The following is a 24,988-nucleotide window of genomic DNA, read 5'->3' on the forward strand; positions in this document are numbered from 1 at the left end:
CAGACTTTGACATCTATACCTTTAAAATGCTATGCTTCACTTTGTTTCTCCATGCAGGTTTCCTGCTCACCCTGCCACAGTGTGTACGACCTAGCCATCAACACTCTGTAATAAGTTATTGACTGACTGCTTTTCATAGGTGGTGAAAATAAACTGTTATACCAAAATGTGGGCTTCTTTTGTGTGAGAATGTGATAATGAACGGTCTACTAAATGTTTTATTAGAAAAAAAACATTTATTGGATTTTCTACAGTGAAAAAACAGGGCTTTCAACTTGAACTACATACAAAAATTTTAGTCACCAATTGTTTTTGGTATTAAAAAGGATGTGGTAATGGAGGTACTGATTTAAGTAACAAATGGCCTACTTTAAGCCTCATTGAGGCCATCTGCAATCTGAGAGAATCCTGCAGCATTAAGAGCTGTGATCAGGCTCTCCACAGTGGCTTGTGTTCCCTCTCTGTCCTGCCAGGCTACAAGCAGCAGTTTGGCCTGCATGTCAACATCTTCACTATCTGTTTCGATCTCTCGCAACTCTGCCGCCTTCATTTCCAAATGAGAAGCCAGCATCTTCCACTGAGCGCCCAGTTTGGCTGCAATGTCATCCATCTGCTGGTTTGTCACCAGCTTGCTCTGTATGCTCGGACCTAAAAGAAAAACACAATAGGGAGGATAAAAATAGACTCGATCTACAAAGGATGGAAATGAGCGGATACTTGGTAGATGAGGTGATTTAATTATCGTAACAAGGACCTAAAAGGTACAGAGGTCAAGCTGGGTTGAAGCTTGTTTTGATGTTTAGCTGTAGATGCGTGTGAAAATGAGTGTAAAGGTAGATGTGACCGAGATTGAGCAGTTATGTTGAACGAGTGACAATTCAAACTCACTGTCATTGCTGTCTTTGAGAAGATTGTCTCCATTATCGTCATCATCCTCTTCTCCTGTCTTGATCTCTTCAGAAGGGATATCCTTCTGCATGTAAGGAAAGAAAAAAAATAGGATATTAGTGTTTGTCAACAGTTAGGCATTATGCAGAATGCAGATTTTTTTTTAGAGTGATGATACTGTTTTTTTTTTTCTTTAAAAAAATCCTCACCGGCAGTTCTTTGGCCAGTTTGCTGACCATGCTATCTAGATAGTCTGCCAGGCTCTTGAACTTCTGGTTAGTCGGTTGAAAGAAGTGTGGACTTCTCCTGGACAGGAGCCTCAGAGCGCGCCAGCCATAGTTTGGGTTCCGTACAACCCTGAAGAGATTTACAGGAAGAAACAAAAGAATAATAGAGGCCCCTTAAAGTTCCTGGACTTTTACAGGATTTTGTTCTTGCAAACTGACTTTGAAAAGTTCTGAAAGGACACGCGACAGGGCAAACTTACTTGTACTCCTCCTCCACCATGTTAGCAGGGTCGGCCTGTTCTATGGCTTCTGCAAAGAATTCATCCAGTGATGGCATGAACTCTCTGAAAAACACCAGGTTAAGAAAGAACGATTTATACAAAAAAGTGAATGTGATTGTAGATGGGAACTGCTGCCTTGTTTTCTGAACCACTCACCTGCTGTCTGACTTGCAGGCTTCCATGTTGTCCTGGTTCAGGTTCCACAGCCGAGTCAGCTCATCACTAACAAAAAAAAAACAAAAACATGAAAGAGCTTAATTTATGGAAGTAGATTTAACTGCTCCGGACATTTTTGTCTATTGGGTTCAATAGCTGGACTGTTTTAATCACTGTGTGAGTGTGAACACTGTATAAACCTGCACCATTATTCAATTGTGCTAGGGCTCAGTCACAGCTTTTAGTGGTCTCAATGTTCACAGGATTTGTTTCACAAGGACAGAGTCTGTTCTTCAGTGGACACATTTCTAATATAGTTAAGTTATTTTGTTGACATTTAATGTTTTACAGCAAAGTGAAAACACATTGGCAGCTTATATAAATGTGGTGACATGACTGCTCAGTTTAATTAATGGCACTGCGTTGCTTGTTTTCTGCATAGTGTAACAGGTGATGTTTGTCCACATTAAACAATAATTTTCATCTTTTTCATCACATTAATATTAATGAAAATGAAGTATTTTTTAGTTGCAGCAGCAGCTACAGAAAATAACTCACATAAACCTTATTGACTTAAATGCTTCAATTCATACAACAACCTTGTACAAAATGAACAATCAGTAGTACAATTTTTCTAATTTGGGGGAACCAACCCTCTCCCACTTTCTGTGGCAGCTCTCTGCTACTGCCACTCCACAGCTTGCTTCACATTTCCAAAATACATGCATACATGAAGTAAACAGATGAGGAACTGCTTTAGATATTATGAGCATCATTAGCCACTACGGCTGAACAGAGAAAGACAAGAGCAGCTGTGAAGAAAAAGAAGCTGCAGCACCCCTCACGCTGTTCGACTGACAGGTGACGTCTGGAAATTGCAGCGCAGAAACACACTGACAAGTATTATGCAACATCACTTGTGATTTTTTTGAACCGCTTTTTGCAAAAACATAACTGCAGGGTTAATGTGAATCTTTAGATTTTCAGACTTTCAGTGTGTCTGCAGAAAACAAAAATCTGGGTCATTTGCTCTTCTTTAAATTAAATCTGTTTGTGGATCTATACTGTTATCTTTGTGATCATTAATTTCATTTTTAAACCACAGTGACGATTTTTCTGCGCTGTGAGAACATTTTGGACGTCATCACAACTTCAAAATACTGTTTAAAGGTTAAGTCTTGGTTAGAAATTTAGTTGTGATGGTTAGGAAAAGCATTATCTAAATGAGGGTCCTCACAAGTGTAGAAAGACAATCACTGGTTATATGGGCAGAGAGACGGAAGGAGGAGGAGAGAAACCTGTTGTTCCGTTTCAAAACCTTTGTCCTTATCTGTCAAAGCACCTGCTTCATCTGCCGCACACAGGATGTGGTACATGTGTGTGTGTTGTATGTGCTGCGCTGTGTGCTGGTCCACGTCCAGCTCTGCTCACAGCGTGTCACTCTAATAATGGTAGTGTAAATAGCAGAGGATAATGTGAGTGGGAGAAAGTGAAATGTTCCCATTCATACAAAAACATAATAGAAGGTGCGTGCAGCTCTGTGAGGTCATACTGCTCGTTTTAAAGATGGATAAATATAGACAGTGTGTGTTAACATTTCATAATAAGCACTAAACAAAGTGCAGCTGAGGCTGATTGGATTCTCATTAGTTTTGCAGATATTGGATGATAAATCAAAATAATGGACAAATTTTAAGTTTAATCTTAATAGCAACATGAATGTCAAAATTTCATGGCAATGCATCTGATCATTGTTGAAATATTTCAGTTCCAGTTCCAGTTGCTTTGTGATATTTGTAAAGTTTATCGGAGCTCACTGGGAAACAACCAGTACGATGCTTTGTCCCCCTTCTTCCATATAACGAAACAATAATTAGGATCAACCACACTAAGTATAATTTGTGAATTAAGTCTGGAAGAATTAAGTCTGGAATGCTGATATTTCACTGGACAACTACTTCTTTGTTTGGTCTCCCTGTGATGATGACTGCTATGCATTGCGCCTGTGTAAACTGCAGACTCTGTGCTGGGAGTAAACACGACTAGTTTAACTACATTTTCTAGTTAACATTCAGGTAACTGAGTAAAGAGAAGCTTTCAAACTCATTTACAGGGACAAGCTATTTTTCGGATAGTAAAAGTATTCTGGGATAAGCTGAGAAACAACTGAGGTGCTGCTCCGCCACCTACACAGATTCTGCACCATCACCTCCCCTTCCCCCGAGAGTGGGACGTACGTACAGACTGACAGATGGACAGACAACCCAAAAACATAATGGCTCCAGCCACAGCTGTTGCTGGCACAGAGGCATAAAAACACCTCTCTCCCCTTTGCACTACTCATCTCAGCTGTATTAGATCACATACTTTCCCATGAAGATCTTGCGGTCCGGCCCTTTTCCCAGGAAGTCTTCTGGTGCTTGTCTTTTCCTGGTCGGTCTTTTGGGTTTGTCATCTACCGTCCTGTTAAATAGTGGAAGTGGAACCAACTGTCATTTTGACATGAGAGCCCAAAGCTCACACAGCACATTCAGATTAATCAATAAATAAAACAATAAGAAAACAATATAAGGAATATATATATATATATATATATATTCAAATTATAAAATAATTATCTGCCATAACTTAGTTTGAGCTCTAAGTTGCTGTACCTTTCTTTCACAAAGCTTGGGCATCCCTCATTTTTCCAGACATTCCAGTTCTCCTCTGTGTTGAGGATATGCTGTCAAAAACAACACATTTCTAGTGTAACTGGTGTATGGAGAACTCTAACTACAAACTTTACAGATTGTGAGTGTGTACAGAAAAGCTCATTTAATATCTAATATCAGACTTGCCATCAGAACATGGCTTACCTCAACCATGGTGGCAAACTTGTCTCCATCAGGAGGGATTTCTCTCAGCAGCTACAACAGAACAGACACAGATTTTCACAGGTTTGCTTTTCTCTCTCTCTGGACACGATGCCAGAAAAAAGGAAACCAGTCTTAATGGCAGATATCTCACCAAATCCAACCAATGTTATCAGCATGGATACATACTGCTGGTGGGTAAGTGGAAAAATGATTTTCCTGATTTCAGTGTGGTGATTCTACTTACTACCTACTGTAAGTCTATAATCCAAATAAGTCTTAACATAAAAACAAGTATGGTAATGAGAAGACAGTGAGGCTTATTTATGGATTACAGTAGCTATTAGTGTCAATGATCTATGTCAATAAGATTTAAGACTAACCTGATAAACCAGTTTAGTTGTCTCCTCTATCCATGTAGTCTGGTCATCATTCAGAACAGAGCTGGAGCTGTACAAGCACAAAGACGTACAAAATATGAAGCCCCAACAATGGATGGATGGTTTTTTTTTTCCACATAAATGAAAATGTCCTACAAGGTCAGAGGAATGCTTCACCTTTTGAATTTGACCTGACCCTTCAAGTACTGGAAGAGAATGAGGTACTGAAGTAGAATGTGTCGCCTGAAATTGCTGTCACTGAGCTGCAAATCCATCAGCTGAGGAGACAAAAAAAAAGATGCAGGAATGTCAAACCAACCCATGTTTGTGCGAGACTAACCTTCTTTACATGTAAATACAAGTGTACACATGTAACACCGGCGCAATAGTGTAATAAAAGTAAAACATGGAAATAGTCTTATCCATGGCAGGAAAATTTATGTTTTTTTTTTTTTGCAAACCTGTGTTCATTTAATGAAGTTTGTGTTACTGATATTGTTGTTGGAGATTCACAAAACTACTATTAGTTTTCTACAAATAAAACATTAAGCAGTAGGCTGTGTTGAAAGAAGTGGATTCAGACGTCATCCAGCCCTTAAACAATCTCAAAGCTGAATAAAACAATAACACAAACTGCAAATAATTCCAAGGGTAAAAATCTTTCTCTCACCTTCTCACTTGTGAGGAACTTAGCAAAGTAGACATGCTCTCCATCAGATGCTCTAAGCTCCTCCAGTTTCCTCTTAGAGGCCTGCATGTCATCCAGCTTGTAGCTCTTGAATACTGCCAGCGTCTCATCTGAGTACTGAGCAGGACAAACAGGGGTTCAAATTAGCAGTGAGTCGTTATTTTTCTAACATCTGCTTTGGTGTTCATTATGATCTGACAAATGAGCAGCAAAAGAGAAAAATTCTCTCTGCTCTTGTGGTCAAGCGTTCTACCTTAAGGAATGTCATCCAAGAGAATTTATCGTAGCACTGCACAGGGTTTCTGAAGTAGTCCTGCAGTGTCCAGAACTTCCTGTACAAGTTGTAGTCAATCGGAATGGAGCTGAAAATAAAATTTGATTCATTTTGAATAAACTTAAACATAGGTGCAAGCCAAAGTGTCATTTAAATAAATTAAAAAAAAAAACACATGGACAAACTTTATTGCGTATTCTAGAGAAAGACTTGAACTTACCATGGTGCAGGAGTATCATCCTCCCCCATTTCTCCTTCCTCCACCTCCATACCTTCTTCCTTTTCTTCTGTGTGCTATAAACATGGAACCATAAAACATAATTCAAGTTCATTATTTTAGATTAAATTCATAATACTCACAATCATTACCAGGTGTTGTCATTTTACCTTCTGGCCGAGAGTACTTTCTTGTTCATTTTTATTGAACACTGTTATATTGTCCAGATTAAACTGGCTCTGTAGATTGAGACCTGGAAAAACCACAAACAGAACAGAACATGCACATAATAAGAGAAGCATTAGCATGGTTGCCAGACATAATGGACTATTTTTGTAAACTGCATCTCTGAGAGGGTTGTTGCAGTCTTGTTTATTTCAAGACAACATACAGATGTTGCTGTTCTTACCTGATTTCTCAGACAAAGGGAACAGGCGTGCCAGGAAAAGCTGGATTCGCCCACAGAACACTGTATTCTGAGATTTGGACAGCCTCCTCAAAAGGTCTACACAGGTGGAGAGGTGTGTTACAAACAGTTATGTCTTTTAAACATTAATGTCTAGTTGATCAACAAGTGTGAGATATAATCTTTACCATTACACATCCTCAACAAGTAGTTCTTCCCAGCAGTGTAAAAGGAGTTCTAGGGAAAGGAAGAGAACATAGTGATCACGTGATCTAAATTATGTTGTACAAATAATTTCAACAACCTTTACGGAGAGGTTTTAGCTTATTTACCGACTTCCAGGTGGAGACATTCTCCTCGACAAAAGAGAATATTTTGTCACACTGGTCAAGAGGAAGGCAGTCCAGTACATCTCCCAGCAGAAGGAAAGGTGTGGTAGCAGAGCAGATACCTGCATGGAAAGAGGGGAACAGGGTGGCAAAAGCTTGGTTACCACAAATCTTAAGCTTTGGGTGCAGTAAGAGACTTCGCTCCTAAGACTTAAGACACTAAAACACTATTGCAGTTCAGGCTTAGAAATAAATGCTTTACAAACACTCAATAATAAACAGTGTTTGCAAACCTGGAGGTTGAGTGAAAAACCAATCAGTTTGTTTGTCGTCAGAAGACTGTGTCATATCATGACAACAACATTAGCTCAACCTCCAGCCACACATTAGAACATGCACAGTGCTACAATGAAGACGTATCTAGATAGGCAAATATGAGCACTTTTATAAGTTATTAAAAAGTTACAAATAAGTAAGGCCTTACAAACACGAATTATGCTGTGTTCTTAATTTGGTTGTGCAGTGTGATTTCTGTGAGGATTCACTGATCTGCTGTAACCCAAAATACATCAGTTTTTAAAGGACTCTCTTAATGATGGCATTTGTGACTACAGGTTTTGTATAGGCAGCTTTTAGTGTCTCGATTTCATTTTTTATTGAACACATCATACTTTCTATTATTTTATTTAGGAGCATGCAGAGTATGTGGTATGCAGCAATTATTCATCTTTCATTGGGACATGAATGTCAGCTGATTCAAGTCTTTATTTAAATGTAGGGATCCTGTGTGTAATGTAACACCATCTGCCATTTTTAAGTCAACTGGATGAGTAGCATACCCTCTGTAACGGCGTCAATGCTCAGGTAGATCAGAGACAGGTAGTCATCACAGCTCGCCTTATGCTCAATCTGCAGATAAAAAAATTATAATTTCATGCTTTCGTGCTCCATCATGACTCCGATTAAATTAATGAGGTTTACTGAACGAACTTGAAGTAAACAGACACTAATTCACTTACAATCTGATCACCAAGAACACTCCTCAGAGCTTGGTCAAGTGTGGTTTTCTTTTCCGTTTCACTGTAACATAGGAGAAAAACAAGTGATTGCTACACATGCATGACATGATAACTGAAGTAATTAAGGAGATTACTTATTATTTACCTGTGACTACAGAGGCTAAAAAACATTACTTACTTGCCGGGGATCTGATTGAAAGCGTTTATCAAAGGTTTGCTGGTTTTACTTGTTAGGGCAAATCTGGCAGAAGCCTGTAGGTGTGTGGGAGAGAAGGAGAAAACATTTAAGAGGGAAAATATATCGTTAGAGAACGTTTATGTTAGCTTAGCTAGCATCTGCTACCTGATATGATACAGTACGAGAATAAGCTTTGAATTACAGCAACAAGCGTGCCAACTAACTATGATTTAAATCACGACAGGCGATATGTAATAACACGTATTTTAATAAGGAAAGACAATTCAGTGAGTTCTCACCGTAAATTTGTCTTTAGCCTCGACAAAATTAAATGAGGACGGCGACATCTTTGCACATTTGAAACCGGAACTGACACTGAAGTCTTTCCGGTTTCTTCCGCTGTTGGGATGGGTGCATTCAGGAGCTCTCCGACACAGAGTTTAAACTGTGTATAAAAAATATAAAGACAGAAAGAAAAAGGAACAAGGATATACAAACATGAACACGTTATCTCTATACATAAACAGCTAAAGGTTTATTTTATATTTGTATGCGTTTTTTTTAATTTATTGTTTTTATTGCTACAACTCAGTCGTAGCTGCAAACGTTTAATCTGCTTTGACAAATGCATTGAGTTGTTCAGCTACTAGATCGGACCTAATGCAGGTGCCACCTACCACTGATTTTTATATGAGCAGAAATCCAGAAGCCCAGCTTCTTTGCTTTGAGGATTTAGATTATCTAACTAACTGTCAAACAGTTCTAGCACTAGTTAGACTGTAACCTGGCAAAAGTACAAAACTCCTGATGCACTGGAATAAAGTGTTAAATAGCATCCCTCAAAAACATGCTTTCTTCAAAATCAAAAGTGTTTGAAACTGTGATATCTTGGATGTGCAGGGAAAAGCTTGAGGAGGCTGGGTAATATCACTCAAACATGTCTGTATTTTGTGATATTGAGGGTTACAACTGAACCACTTCACTTGGCTCTCCTTGAAAGATCTGAGTGAGATGGGGGAGAATATATTTTGGAAAAATTAAGATTCATTCATTAATTTAAATGGAAAAAATCAAGATGGTGGTGTAATTGTTAATCATTGACATAACTGCAGTGTGAGCAACAGAGTGAATATAAGCATGCAGGCCTAAATCCAGAGGGTGGCAGTATTGCACACTTCTACACTGTTCTGTTTGCTCTCATGAAATACTAAGAGGTGTGTGTGTGTGTGTGTGTGTGTGTGTGTGTGTTGTGTAGTGAGTGGTGTGTGTGTGTGTGTATGTGTGTGTGAGGTCTGTACCCATGGCAGGATAAACCTGAAATCCACCCTTTCCTGATGATAATCCCTGCAGCATTTTACTTTATATGAACATGCACCTACTGAAAACCCACTTGACATAACATCTCTGTTTCTCTTATTGTCTCCATGTTATAGATTTGTTTTCAAAACTTGAAAAAGTAAAAAAAAAAAAAAAAGGTTTTGTCTTTTACTAATTAATTATCAGTTACACTGTAGGCCTATGTGTCCTTAATAGTTAGGGATCCAGTTAGGGATGGGCTCAAGGTCATTTGTGGCATTTAGTTTTTATGAGAAGTCTTCACAGTGGTCACAGCAGTCATATTTAAGTTTTTGCCTTTGTGTTTGTCAGTGTGCATTTCCATGTGTAGTGGGCGTAGCTGCAATTTAAAGTACAACTACTGAGCTGCAGGGCAATAATTCTTTGATGGGATCTACTGTTCAACAATGTCACACAGCACATAAAAACCAATGGGGCATTACACTGTTATGTCAGTCATTAAAGGTCGAATTTGTAAATTTTGATTACATAAACTCAAGGTCTATGCACATAATTGATTGATTCAACCATTATTTTGTAGGGTAAATTGAAAATATAAGCCTGTTTTTATGCTGTATTTACAAAACCTTTAAAAACATCATAAAATATTAATAATATTCATTTTGTTGTTGCCAAGTTTTAGTCTGAGCATCAAAAGCAACCTGTTAATCATTTGAGAGTGAAAGCAGGTTCCAAACCCTTGTTTGGATTTTGGTGGTGGAGCAACCCTCTGGTTTACATTTGAATCATGGACTGTGCCTGTGAGTTTAACAGAAGCCAATGTGAAGACTTTGGCCTGTTTTGATCTGTGTTTACCAGCAAGTTCACGGGTCAGGACCTCTGAAGTAGTTTGTAGTAGTGGGACCATTCACCCTCTGACAAGTGTTTATAGCCATGCAGTTACAAAGGCTGTTAACTGACCCTAAAGGTGTTGTGCTTTTTAAACACTAAAGCTATTAGAATGTAGGTCAGTACTGTCATGTAGAAAGAGGGATCATTTTCCTCAGCACTGTGTGATCGCTGGGGTCACAAAAAGGGAAGTGAGAACTGTTTTACTCTGCAGTTTTGATTGGCACCGTGGTTTCCGAGCACAGAGTTTGCCACACACAATTCACCAGAAATCCCATCCATCTCCCCGCGGGCCCCAGCCCTTCTGACACAGAACTGATGAAAAACAGAAAGGGAGTGAGCGTGGTGAGTAACTCTCAGGGTGCAGATAGGAGCCCGGCATCAGTCAGTATAGGCTCAGTATGTGTAGACAGGGTGAAGAGGGCTAGTGGTGGGGTCAAAATTGTGTTTAAAAGCAATTAGTCTGCAAGTTGGAGTTATATTTGCTGGGGACAAGAAACCCAGTGTATATCCCTTTAAAGGGCATGGCAGGCAATATTATACATTTTTCTTTCTGACAACAAATCCCTCCCTTTGTTCCTAGTAAATACATTAACCTTTAAAAACAGGTCACAAGACTTCAAAAAAAAAAAAAAAAAAAGGCTACATAATTTTCCAAGATGGTGGAACACAGCAGGCATCTGTAGTTTTTAGCAAACGTTATTCAAACAAGAGTACGCAGTGTCTTGGAGATTGGCTGCAGAATAATTCACATTTGGTGGTAAAGTGAGTAATTACTGCAGCATTATGGTGTATGTGGGACTGGATTAGAATAAACAACAGAGCTCTCTCCACTGTAATAAAGGCACAGTGTGACTCATTAATGTTTTTAATCGTTTTTGGACAACACTATTCAGACAATACTTATATATATATATTATAGTAAATAGAATATTACCTTATCAGCCTTATCACTTAAATTATTACTCTTAATTTGTAAAGCGTAAAGAAAGGACGTTGGTTTTCTATTACACAAATGTGTATTGAATAGTCCATATTTTCATGTCGGTCATTACTGTTAACTTACTGTCACTCTGAAATCAGTTCAAAATCAGGTTATGGCCTCCATTCCCACTTGTTTATTTTGTCTAGTTAAACAGAATGAGAGGACTACTGAACACACTCCCATGCCAAATCATGGAATAATCAAATTCAACATGAGAGGCAAATAATTTGATGAAGGACACTCTCAGACAAAATGACTGAGGGGCAACAAAAAGAGCATTGTCCATGTTGTTGAGGACAAACTTCAAAACAAGAGGCCAAACACAATGCTATGACCTCCGAGGTTAAGCACACAAAGGAGGGAGATTTCAGATTGGCTGCCGTCACATGATTGGCCTCTGAGAATCCACCATAAAAAATCATGTGAAGAAGTGTCATGTCATATAAGTGAGATAATCCCATCAGCACGGCGATCATTCATGGATAAATTTAAAAGCGCAGGGCACCGTAGCAGGTTTATGAGGAGCCTAATTGACAGATGTGCAGGAACATACACCGGAGCAAAGCAATATTCCTCCTTAAAGGGAGGTGAGCCATAGGGAATGATGTATAGTCGGAATGTAGATAAATATTTTTAATCAGATTGTTCCAGTCATTGCGATTAAATATAATGAAACATGTTGATTTTTGCAGGCTCTGTAGATTCGTATAGCTTCCTCCCCATGCTCATACCATCACGTCGGTCTGTTGAATTTACGCCTCATGTTGTGTTTAAGTTTGTGTTACACATACAGTATATCAGAGTGATTTTCCATCACCTGCCTAGCTGTGTGGCAATAAGTGGAAGTTGGACCTGACAGTAGGACAAAAACGTAGGCTACAGCTTTACTCCCTCACAGGACATTGTAAAAATATTTGGAATGCAGACATTTTGTTAATGATCATCTCACACAGAGCAGAATAATAGCAACGTTCAATGAGGGGATGTGCATCCAACCACAGCGGTGATCCTGCCCCTGATTGGTTCTTAGCTAACAATAACTAACATCTACTTAAACAACCTTGGCTCGATTGCCCTCAGAATGCCGGCTTTCTGTTGGGAAATGTTCTGCAGTTGAGCTTAAAGTCACTTGATGGTTATTCAATGATTAGCCCAGGGTGTGTGTGGACCATCAAATATACTCATAAGTCATAAAACGGGATGTGAGACGGGCCGCTTGCGTAGATGGAAGGAGGACATTCTTGTGACACAGCCAAACAGGAAATCTCCATGATGGCCACATCTTGTCTAATCATGCTTTTTCTTATGAAGAATTTACAGTGCTTTCATGTGCAATTACCTGATCCACATCCTTGTGTTGTTTTACTGCAGAGAGATTTTTTTGGACTGTCGCCAAACGCTGAACAAAATAACACTGTACACAGTATGCAATACATTATAGAGAAACTAATGGCAAGGTCATCCAGATCTAAATATACATATATATATAGATATAGATATATATATCTATATCTATAGATATAGATATAGATATAGATATATATATAGATATATCTATATCTATATATATACTGTATAAACATTGTGTTATTCTGGCGATTGCACAATGTAAACAGGGATATGTTAACCTTAGTTTGAACTCTGCGGTTTAAAAAATGAGAAAGGATCGTTATTATAAGATAATCCTTGGTTTAAAAAAACATGATATATCTGACACTCACTACAAAACTAAAAATACAATCAATACCCATTTTAAAGCATATTTGCTGTTTATCAGTGTGGCGACAGACAGGAAAGCGAAAATGTTGCATGGATATTTTATTTTCAGCTTCATCTTCTGCACCATGAAGCAGGACGATCCTGCGCATTCTGGAGTTTGGTGTTCGTGGATACAGAATTGTATTATATATAGTTGCTGCTATTCCTCCACATGCCTGGAATGAAAGCAGAGATCATTGGATTGATTGAGAGAGTTGGGTAAAAAAAAAAAAAGTTTCAAAATGTGTGCTCACATTACCCAGGTGTTCTGTATTCCTTTACGTATCAAAACTGGTCCAAAGGAGCGAGCAGGATTAGTACCACATCCAGTGAAACTTATCTGTAAATGGCAACATGTTAGGCCTATCAGGTTATTCAACAAATTCTTATCCTGGAATGGAATTGTTCATGTTAGCAGTTTGGGAATATCCATTTACAAGTGCAAGCCATTCCTACATAATCAGTTTGTAAAATAGATACTTGCAGTATGCCAATGACAGAAACCCCTCACAATACAGTAGCCATGCAGTTGTAGTTGTAGTAGTTTAGGCGATACTTTCAGATGTGCTGATTCACCAAAATACATCATTTTTATACCATGTTATACTGTATATCTCTAATTCTTCCATGGCTATATTGCGTGTTTAGTTTTGGCACCTGCGATCTGGGCAGTGACCGATTTGTACCTCTCTGCAAGTGGCCTTATGTTTCCAGGAAAACACACTTATAAAAACAGTGATTTCCAGCCACTTCTCAAAGTTGACGGTGCTAATTTGTTTTCAGCCTTCTATGACACATGCCTTTGCAACTGTAGTGCCCGCTTCCTGAGCCGCTAGCACATCAGCCGCACAACACTGCAAAATTACGTAATGTAGCAGAGAGAAAGTCCTGAATCATTTCCACCACTTTTCTAAACACAGGAAAGCCATATTGGCAAAGAGAAGCAGTGGACCCTCACCAATACAGACTGAACAGGATATTTGCTTTACTACACTACAGATAGACAGATAAAAAATATCAGGACCCTTTGACAAAAAGCTTCACCAAATTGTTATTTAGTACTCTTATTGAGTAGTGCTTTCATTTTGTCCACCCGCTGTTATTAAAATGAACTCTCTGTGTCTGTCCTTGCTCGGTTGTGAGCGCTGTATCAAAGAAAGTAAATCTGCCTCCTAAAATAACTAAAGGTCCTCCTGAAATGAGAGATTTCAGGATTAGTCAGGATTAATCTACAGTTGATTTTGTCAAAACTGCTGAAAAATTCAACCACAGATTTCAGAATTATAGGATTGTGATTCACTCAGATGCAGCTGCAAAGTACCCGAGTCCCACTGACAGCCCAATAGCCAGCGGCGTAAAAGTCTTTAACATCACTCGCTTATCAGTCACAGCTATCACACACACAATAAGCTGAAGGGTGGCAAGGAACTCGATGACAAAGTGTTTTTTAAGAGCACTTTCCTGTGAAATGAAAGAAAACAAATGGACAAGGATAACCCAAGGACCAAGCAATTCACTGGGGCTATATCCATTCTCAAAAGCACTTGTGGCAACTGCTCCAAGCATCTGAGCCAGGATGTAGCACGCACGCACACACACACACACACATCTCAGCGGTCTGATCTGGAAGCTGACCAGCAGCGCCAAGGTGACTGCAGGGTTCAGGTTTGCTACACTGATGTGCCCCCAAACTCTGAACCAGAGTGGCGATGGCCAGTGAAACCTTCAGCTCCGGCGCAACCCTCTCCTCAATATCTTTTCCAAAAATATCTGAGATGCCACAGCCCTCCAAAACCCTCCTTTTTTAAAAATGTTTATATCTGTCATGTTGGCTTCAAATGTGTTTGGTGTGTCAAAACCCAATGTGTCACATACTTCAGGATTCATAGAGAAGAGGTTTGTGTGCAGATGGGAGGACAGAAGAGAAGATGAAGCAGGACAAAAGATTTCTTGTCACACATTTGAGCATCATAGAGACGATGAAACTCGTGTTGAAAAAGCATTTTATTTGACACAAATAAGCAGCAGTATACAGTAGTAATTTCCATTTAGACTGGCTCCTTTGACCATTTTGCATCTCTAGTGTTCTCCAGAAGGGGCTCCTGGGTTTCATTTTCCGGTGATGAGCCACTGCAGAATAACACCCTTGCTTTTTCACTCAAGGGCTCGTCTCTAGGTGCCAGTAGATAATTATAAAGAAGAGCTGCCACCACACCAGCACTCATTGGTCCTGCCCAGTATACCTGAAAAACAAATAACAGGACAGACACATCCCTGTTTCAAGAAGAATGAGTCATGAATACAACACTTGGAAAAATATCTGATAAACATCTCAACCATAAATACCCATTGATCATCAAAAGATTCCAGTATGATTGCAGGCCCAAAGGATCGAGCTGGGTTGATACCGCATCCTGTGTAGCGGATCTGTAAACCATATCAGAGGAAAACACCACTTGGCTCTCTAGCTACACAGCAGCAGATTACATGCAAGCCTGATTTACAGCCAGGTTCATCCTACGCAAATCCATTGTATCGGGCCACGGCGAGATGGGGAAACCATCTACCAAACTAATGAAAGGGGAAATGAAGGAATGTTTTGATGTACTTACCCCAGCAAGGTGTCCCAACCCCACAGACAGTCCGATAGCCAGAGGTGCGTATCCACTGACATCACGCCTTTTGTCAGTGACTGCGAGCACACACAGGACCAGCTGGAGGGTGAGCAGGAATTCTATGACATATCCTTGACCTGGGCTGATTCCATTTAGCTGCAAAGAAGAAAAACACTTTTTTCACCTCTTTGTGCATGAACAATTTTGCTTAAGGGATTCTTTTACTTCAGTTTCTGCAACACTTGAAGAAGAAATATCCTTTAAGAAACAACCAAAAAAAAAAAAAAAAAATCCAACAAAACAATACAAACAAGTTATCCTATAAACACTCCCTGAAAAGAGAAGGCCCTGTTTGTTGGATGGCAGCTACAAACCAGTGATAATTTAAAATGACATTTAAAATTGAACAACTTATCTCCAGCAGTTGAGGTCTTAGAGAGGAGAACACAAAACTTCAGACAATGAGTTGTCTGGCTTTTACAGAAAACTAGGTCAGACTGGAGGCAATTCCCCAAATGCCTCTCAAATAGGAATACTAAATGTCACTCATTGAGACAAGCATTACTCAGGAAAAATTAGAAGCACATGGGTTCCACCTTACCTTGTTAACACCAAGAGAATCTGTGGTTTCTGGCCTAATACCATACACAATGGCACTGCCAGCCACTGCTCCTAAAATCTGAGCTACGATATAGAAAAAGGCTCTGAGGACACTGATCTGGCAGCTGGACAGGATGCCCAGGGTGATGGCAGGATTCAGGTGGGCACCACTAATGTGACCTATACACTGGGCTAATGTGGCAATGGCCAAACCAAAGGCAAATGCCACTTTTATCTCCTGGTCAGGGTAGGTGTTATTTTTGTCACCTATTGCCGCTGAGAGGCCGATGAAGATAAAGATGATCATTCCCAGAGCCTCAGCAAGAGCTGCCCTCCAAAATGCCCACGTTTTAATTTCTGACATGGCCACTTGGATGACCTTATGCTAACAAGCAGTATTTGAATGATACACCAAGATTGTGGCACAAGCAGAGATTTGGTTCCACCAGCAGCCCAACTGAAAACATCATGAGTGACGCTCATCAAGTGTGTGTGTGTGTGTGTGTGTGTGTGTGTGTGTGTGTGTGGCTTTGAAGAATCAGGCCTGATTAGAAACAGCTGAGAGATACGCATTTCAGCCAGTGAGAGTGACCTCCACGTCTCCTGCTCTGTTCGGTACTTTTCCAGTTTAACAGAAGGCATAGCTGCGTTCGCTGTCGTTCACAGCTCATTTAAGACCAAAGCAAACTGTTACATCATGTCAGATGAGGTGTTGAAATGGATGATTAAGAAAACATGTTCAAATAAAGTATAGGTTAAATTGGTTAAAAAAAGGAAAAGGTGACGGTTTAAGTCCAGTATAACACATACAGCTTGGACGCATAATCTATTCCATGGTTGAGTCAATTATAAAATTGTATTTTTTTATTATTGCTCTAATATAAAATTTAAAATATAAATTCCAAATTATCCAGGAATTAAAAAAAAAGCAATACATCTTAAAATTAAGGGCTATATTTTCAATATTTATCTAAATTCCAGTCACGTGAAATATTAAAGGTGTGAAGGACATCCATCAGATGTGTGAAGGACACTCCCAGTCAAAAGTCTGTGGAAATGGTTTTCCTATCTTCCACTCTACTTAATCTATTCTGAGCGTGTGTCATTGCAGGGCGGGCTGCACTGAAGTTAAAATCAGTCACATGTCATGTGAAGGAAATGGGACCTTTTGAATTCACGCCAAGGAAACCAGTCTCTCATTCTTCTTTTCTGTGTGGAAGAGCTGGCAGGTCAAAGGATCACAGTGCTTCTTGTCTTCTTGTCAAAAGAAAGAAAAAGAAGCCCGTCAAAGCGTCACCTTTGACTTGGGCCACAATGCCTCGTTCCAAAAGAAGAACACATCCACATTTTTCTTTTTCTAACAAATGTAGTTTTACTTGCACCTTACACCAGACTTTTATTCAGTTTTTGGTCTCTATCTATTGTCAGATAAAAAATCTGAAATTTGATTGAGATTTCCAAATATTTAAAACCACACAACAAATATATTGCAGTTTTGACTATATGTACAGTAGCATTTGCAGACATTATAGAGATGACAGCATAACTGGGAGTGTATAAGATTCATGTTGTCGGAGGAGCAGGATGGAGGAGGAGTAACCACGTGGAAAACTGACAGGGAGGACAAAGGTTACGCTTTCTAACCCTGTGAGCAGGAGCAGCTCTGTGGCCCTGCCAACTCACTACTGCAGCAAACTGTCAACTAACATTTCACTTATTGCAGAAAAAAAATCCCCGCTGTTTTTTTCCCCATTGGCACATGTGTATCTGATACTGTACTACTCTACTGGAGAGCATTTCATAACCCCCACCTCCACCCCAGCATCCACCTGTGGGCTCTCTCTGAGTCTACATTCCCCTTGGAAAGACGTTGGCATCGTCCCTCCCTGCTCCATGCTATGCACCTGGAGTTTCCTTGTAGGGAGCGAAGAGGTCAGAGCCCAGAGGACGAGCATCAACTCTCTACATATTCTTCATTCACACAATAATCTATTCTATATGAGATGGCTAACTGAGGTTATGCTATAGTGCGATTATCATATTGGCCACCAAGTCAGTGCACAGCTGGGTATGATTTCATCAAGTGGGTGTGACTTATTTCCAACCAGTTGATTGCTTGGAGAGAAGGAAGACTTTCAACTGACCAGCGTTGTCTCCGGTTGAGGACAGTTTTAGACCCCAGGAGCACCTCATCACATGAGTGCCCTCCGATCACCCACGATGACCCCTACCATCCCCCCCGCTGCCTTTCAGATGTAAATAAGATACAAACACGACTCATTCCCCAAATCTACTCTTCCAGAGGCATAAATAACCTCACGATGCAGGTGTTCTGAAGAGCCCCACTGTGTGGAGCCACATTGGTTTATTATCGTGGCCTGTCATGGGAGTTAGACTTTAACTTAACTTGAGAGATTATAGGATGAACACAGAGTATTTAGTCATGCAGAAGTAGAGGCAAGTCAAGTATATAATTAATATGTATGCGGGTCTGTTAAGCAGAGTGAAATGGAACCTACAGCTTCAAAGGTTTTCCCTTCTAGTTGCTCAAAATGAGTGAAAACATCATAACATAGTGCAGATACACAAAGTGTGGCCACAGAAAAAAACATCCAAAAATGAATTGAAGATTGTTGAAATGGGGATGAATGTGTTTCTGATGTTCAGTTAGTCCAGTTTGGATTTGTTGGATCATCGCAAGCAGTTTATTCAGAGTCCAGTTCCAAGCTGGAGTTGAGTCCACAGATTACAGGAGCACTGATGGGAAAAAGACTCTGGTGCTTTTGCTTAAATCAGGCACCTAATCACATATTATATCCCCATCACATATTTCCCATTGCATATTTCTGGTCATGGTCTGTCACCACCCACAATGACATCAGCTGTTTGTGTAAGGGACAGCACATATAACTGATAAGCAAAGATGAATCAATACTGCTGCTACAAAATTGTACATTGTTCATTTGTCAGACTAGATGTGATTCATGTTAGTTATATATATATTAGATAACATGATATTAATATAAAGTATCTTTGTGACCTAACAGGTGCACGGCAGAGAAGAGGAGCTAAAGCAAACCATTAAAGACGCCATGAAATGTGGACTTGAAATTCTGAGAAAAATCCTGCTTCTTTGAAAACCGGCTGTGTGCCAGCTGTGCAACCTTTCAGAGGCACTATATAATACTGAGATTCACAGAAAACTGCTCTCTGGAAAAACAGTGATTTTCAGTGATGATTTCACCCTGCATTGGTTGGTGTAGATAAAAAAATGGAATCAAAATAGCCATCACAATCTGGCGCTCCCACCCCTCTTGTCAAACTGCATTGGGTCTATATGAAGGAAGGTTTTGGCTTTATGCCACAAAACAGGTGGATGGAGAAAAACAGAAACAGCAAGACAGGATGAAAATCCCTCATACGTGCATCTTAAAGAAAGCCACAGTTCTCAACACAAGCCAAGGGATAAAGTAACTGAGCAGGACAGTAGGTTGGGCCCATTTTTTTTCTGACACCACTTTTGCAAACCCATCAATTTTGCTTAATGGGCAATGAAAGTGCACTGAGACTGTGTTGTCTGGATAGTTTGTGCAAACCTGTATTTGCCAGTGTTTGGCATTCAGCGCCAAAACATACTATCATAGTGTTTTTTTTGTATTATCTCCAAAAATGGAGGAGCGGGACAAAGAGGTAGTAATGTCATTTGGTGGACTACCTGAATAAAACATCATCCAGGATGTCCAGTTTGAGTAACAGATTAGTTTGAAGGCTTAGCAGATGCCAAAACACAGAGCAGTGGGTTACAATACTCAGAATTTGACAACTCTGTAAAGGTATCATGGTGGCAACTACCTTATCTTTTGTTGCAATGATCTAGTAAAAACCAGACTGTGCCATTCATATTACCAACCAGCCACTGGGGTTGATTGCATCTCCACTAATCATAGTAATCATAAGCACCTCCTAGCCACATGTTCAAGTGTCCTTGGTCAAGACAACAAATCCCAAATTGCTTCTGAGCATTAGACCAGCACCTTTCATGGTATCTCGCTTTGGATAAAAGCAAACTCTTTAAATGCAGCCATTTAACATTGTTAGATTGCCAAATGATGTCACATTGCAGTTCTGCATGTTTCTGCTGGAGCCCTCTGCACCCCCACTATGTCACTGAACTGGCTCCATTCAAGTGAAAGAGAGCACTGCATTTTTTCACGCTTTTCTGAATGTAGCGATAAAACACCCGCCAGTGATCCAGCTGTTGACTGCCCAGTAGGGAATTTGTTGAGGAGTGGTGCTTATAATGGTTCAATCCAATGCTCACGCAGCCATGTGAACCCACATGTACAGTATGTGCTGTGCAGAGGCCCCAGTGGAAGCAGTGGGTGACCTGCTGGCATATGACCCAGCATACTGTACTAGTGAATCTAAAAGTTGTTAAAATGTGTTGAGTGGCCAACTGCCTCTAGCCTTTTTGCTAGCTGAAACCAAATCAACAATTCCATTAGGATAAGTAGGTGCCCTAATGGGTCACCTCTATGCTTTATCTGCCTACCTTTCTGCCCTAAACCAACAACAAAGACACATTAGCAACCTATGTATGACTCTGTTCACTACTCAGTCTTTTTCTTTCCTTTTCCAGTGACAAACTGCATGAGCTGACCAGCAGACCCATGGGGGAGTGAGTGAGAAGCAGGGAGAGGGTGTGTCAGAGCAATCTGTGCAGTTGGCCCTGGCAACCTGCTACTGGATGGTCCAACTGCTGAAAAAACAAGTGGGAGAAGCTATCCATCAATCAGCAGCAGGAGCTGGGCGGCACAAAGAAAACACAAGATAGGAAGTGTAGCAGAGTAGCTTGGAACACTATTTCGACTAATATTCCAGACTAGATAAGGATTTGCACCGTCATGGTGTGTTAGAGTTGACAATGCTGTTAAATCATCACACGTGTAAATTCTGTAGGCTATTTAGTTACAGAGATACACTGGAATCGGCATGCACCCTTAAGTGTAAGTATAGGTGTATGTGGGATGAGGAGGATTGCCAGTTAAAATTTAATCAGGCCCACATAAATAATTTTGATTGTGGGTATATTCACTAATATAACCAATAAAAAAAAATCAACATTTGTGTTTCTTAACTGAAAATATAGGCCTGTTTATTACAGGGCCATACTAATTTAAAGACCAGTCAAATAATTTGAGCGTGATTGCAATCTTTTTCTTTTTTATATGGGGTGACATTTTTTCATCACGGATTGTGTCTTTATTTCTCTGTCTACTAATAAACAGCCATTGATGTGTGCTGTTAATTCTTCGATTTTACACACTTTACACACTTTACACAATCATGAAGTAGCTAGCTTCCTATAGATCTCTCTCTCTCTCTGCAGCTTTTGCCCTTTGCCTTTAGGCTTTGTGTTTGATTTTCTGTGATTTGGTTGTGTTTCTTCTTCTTTGTTAATGCATCATGCACCATTTGTTCAGCATGTAGCTTTCATTTAGACTACTAGTCTACGAGTTTTCTGATGAAAACTTTGCTTGCCTTGCCTTGCCTTACTATACAGTGACATTTCTATGACGTTTTTATGCCTTAATATACTATGACGTTTTTAAGACATTTGATACCTTACTATACTATGGTGTGATCCCAACATTTTATGCCTTATTATACCCAGACGTTTTCATTCCTGACTACATTTTGACATTTTTAAGATATTTGATGCCTTACTATACTATGATGTTTTTATGACATTTTATGCTTTAATATACTGTGACATTTTTATGAAATTTTATGCCTTACTATACTATGACATTTTATGCCTTACTATACTATGACATTTTTATGAAATTTTATGACTTACTAAACTATGATATTTTTATGACATTTTATGCCTTACTATACTTTGACATTTTTATGAAATTTTATGCCTTACTGTACTATAACATTTTTATGACATTTGATATCTTACTAAAATATGACATTTTTATGACATTTTATGCCTTACTCTACTATGACGTTTTTATGACATTTTATGCCTTACTATACTTTGATGTTCTAATGACATTTTATGCTTTAGTATACTATGATGTTTTTATGCCTCACTATACTATGACATTTTAATGACATTTTATACCTTACCTAACTATGATGTTTTTATGTCTTACTATACTATGATGTTTTTATGACATTTGATACCTTACTAAACCATGACATTTTCATGAAATTTTATGCCTTACTATACTGTGACTTTTGTATGACATTTTATTTCTTACTATATTATAACATTTTTATGAAATTTTATGCCTTACTATACTATGACATTTTTATGACATTTGATATCTTACTAAACTATGACATTTTTATGACATTTTATGCCTCACTATACTATGACATTTTTATGACATTTTATGCCTTAATATACTGTGACATTTTCATGAAATTTTATGCCTTACTATACTATGACATTTTTATGAAATTTGATACCTTACTAAACCATGGTATTTTTATGACATTTTATGNTTAATATACTGTGACATTTTTATGAAATTTTATGCCTTACTATACTATGACATTTTATGCCTTACTATACTATGACATTTTTATGAAATTTTATGACTTACTAAACTATGACATTTTTATGACATTTTATGCCTTACTATACTATGACATTTTTATGACATTTTATGCCTTAATATACTGTGACATTTTCATGAAATTTTATGCCTTACTATACTATGACATTTTTATGAAATTTGATACCTTACTAAACCATGGTATTTTTATGACATTTTATGCCTTACTATACTGTGACATTTGTGTGACATTTTATTTCTTACTATACTATGACGTTTTTATGAGATTTTATGCCTTACTATACTTTGACGTTCTAATGACATTTTATGCCTTAGTATACTATGATGTTTTTATGCCTCACTATACTATGAAGTTTTTATGCCTTAGTATACTATGACTTTTTATGCCTTACTATACTATGGCATTTTTATGACATTTGATACCTTACTAAACTATGACGTTTTTATGAAATTTTATGCCTTAGTATACAATGACATTTTATGACTTACTATACTATGGTGTTCTCACAACATTTTATGCCTTACTATACTATGACGTATTATGCCTTACTATACTATGACATTTTTATGACATTTTATGCCTTACTCTACTGTGACATTTGTATGACATTTTGTTTCTTACTATACTATGACATTTTTATGACATTTTATGCCTTACTCTACTGTGACATTTGTATGACATTTTGTTTCTTACTATACTATGACATTTTTATGACATTTTATGCCTTACTCTACTGTGACATTTGTATGACATTTTGTTTCTTACTATACTATGACATTTTTATGACATTTTATGCCTTACTCTACTGTGACATTTGTATGACATTTTGTTTCTTACTATACTATGACATTTTTATGACATTTTATGCCTTACTCTACTGTGACATTTGTATGACATTTTGTTTCTTACTATACTATGACATTTTTATGACATTTTATGCCTTACTCTACTGTGACATTTGTATGACATTTTGTTTCTTACTATACTATGACATTTTTATGACATTTTATGCCTTACTCTACTGTGACATTTGTATGACATTTTGTTTCTTACTATACTATGACATTTTAATGACATTTTATACCTTACTATGCTATGATGTTTTTATGACATTTGATACTTTACTTAACCATGATATTTTTATGACATTTTATGCCTTACTATACTGTGACATTTGTATGACATTTTGTTTCTTACTATACTATGACATTTTTATGAAATTTTATGCCTTACTATACTATGACGTTTTTATGCCTTACTATACTATGACATTTTTATGACATTTGATACCTTACTAAACTATGACGTTTTTATGAAATTTTATGCCTTAGTATACTATGACATTTTATGACTTACTATACTATGGTGTTCTCACAACATTTTATGCCTTATTATACCCAGACGTTTTTATGCCTTAGTATACTATGACGTTTTTATGCCTTACTATACTATGACATTTTAATGACATTTTATACCTTACTATGCTATGATGTTTTTATGACATTTGATACTTTACTTAACCATGATATTTTTATGACATTTTATGCCTTACTATACTGTGACATTTGTATGACATTTTGTTTCTTACTATACTATGACATTTTTATGAAATTTTATGCCTTACTATACTATGACGTTTTTATGCCTTACTATACTATGATATTTTTATGACATTTGATATGTTACTAAACTATGACATTTTTATGACATTTTATGCCTTACTATACTGTGACATTTTTATGACATTTTATGCCTTACTATACTATGACATTTTATGCCTTACTATACTATGACATTTTTATGAAATTTCATGACTTGCTAAACTATGACATTTTTATGACATTTTAGGCCTTACTATACTATGACGTTTTTATGACATTTTATGCCTTAGTATAATATGACGTTTTTATGCCTTACTATACTATGACGTTTTTGTGACATTTGATACCTTAAAAAACTATGATGTTTTTATGACATTTTATGCCTTAGTATACTATGACATTTTTATGACATTTTATGACTTACTATACTATGGTGTTCTCACAACATTTTATGCCTTATTATACCCAGACGTTTTTATGCCTTAGTATACTATCACGTTTTTATGCCTTACTATACTATGACATTTTTATGAAAATTTATGCCTTACTTAACTATGATATTTTTATGACATTTTATGCCTTAATATACTATGACTTTTTTATGAAATTTTATGCCTTACTATACTATGACGTTTTTATGCCTTACTATACTATGACATTTTTATGACATTTGATATCTTACTAAACTATGACATTTTTATGACATTTTATGCCTTACTATACTATGACATTTTTATGACATTTTATGCCTTA

General features: G+C 38.0%; 2 protein-coding genes and 1 pseudogene across 2 annotated transcripts; all 3 read right to left on the minus strand.

Moving 5' to 3' along the window:
• Positions 1–223: 223 nt before the first annotated feature.
• thoc1 (THO complex 1) lies at positions 224–8,262 on the minus strand. The gene is made up of 21 exons (XM_022758161.1): positions 8,198–8,262; positions 7,899–7,972; positions 7,721–7,781; positions 7,541–7,610; positions 6,705–6,823; positions 6,561–6,609; positions 6,376–6,471; positions 6,137–6,219; positions 5,970–6,043; positions 5,729–5,837; positions 5,458–5,592; positions 4,965–5,065; positions 4,791–4,857; positions 4,411–4,461; positions 4,207–4,277; positions 3,920–4,015; positions 1,553–1,618; positions 1,376–1,459; positions 1,098–1,245; positions 889–973; positions 224–648 (listed from the first exon to the last, which is right to left on the minus strand). Exons 1-21 carry the CDS (start codon positions 8,243–8,245, stop codon positions 371–373), a joined length of 1,965 nt encoding a protein of 654 aa, XP_022613882.1. The 5' UTR covers positions 8,246–8,262; the 3' UTR covers positions 224–370.
• A 4,434-nt stretch (positions 8,263–12,696) lies between these two features.
• LOC111231216 lies at positions 12,697–14,652 on the minus strand (annotated as a pseudogene).
• A 221-nt stretch (positions 14,653–14,873) lies between these two features.
• LOC111231217 (aquaporin-1-like) lies at positions 14,874–16,404 on the minus strand. The gene is made up of 4 exons (XM_022758255.1): positions 16,042–16,404; positions 15,438–15,596; positions 15,172–15,252; positions 14,874–15,068 (listed from the first exon to the last, which is right to left on the minus strand). Exons 1-4 carry the CDS (start codon positions 16,402–16,404, stop codon positions 14,874–14,876), a joined length of 798 nt encoding a protein of 265 aa, XP_022613976.1.
• Positions 16,405–24,988: the final 8,584 nt, after the last annotated feature.

This window comes from Seriola dumerili, unplaced genomic scaffold, assembly GCF_002260705.1.
Source record: "Seriola dumerili isolate Sdu_G_001 unplaced genomic scaffold, Sdu_1.0 BDQW01000291.1, whole genome shotgun sequence".
In the NCBI taxonomy this organism is placed as follows: Eukaryota; Metazoa; Chordata; class Actinopteri; order Carangiformes; family Carangidae; genus Seriola; species Seriola dumerili.

Bases quoted from the DNA above. Each gene is read 5' to 3' on its own strand.
- thoc1 (XM_022758161.1), bottom strand. From the start codon at position 8,245: ATGTCGCCGTCCTCATTTAATTTTGTCGAGGCTAAAGACAAATTTACG. The intron at 6,824-7,540 runs GTATGCTACTCA...CTTTCCATGCAG, and splicing joins CATTGACGCCGTTACAGAGG to GTATCTGCTCTGCTACCACA. The intron at 4,278-4,410 runs GTAAGCCATGTT...TGTTTTTGACAG, and splicing joins AGTTTGCCACCATGGTTGAG to CATATCCTCAACACAGAGGA.
- LOC111231217 (XM_022758255.1), bottom strand. From the start codon at position 16,404: ATGTCAGAAATTAAAACGTGGGCATTTTGGAGGGCAGCTCTTGCTGAG. The intron at 15,253-15,437 runs GTAAGTACATCA...TATGGTTTACAG, and splicing joins GGTTGGGACACCTTGCTGGG to ATCCGCTACACAGGATGCGG. The intron at 15,069-15,171 runs GTATTTATGGTT...TTTGTTTTTCAG, and splicing joins AATCTTTTGATGATCAATGG to GTATACTGGGCAGGACCAAT.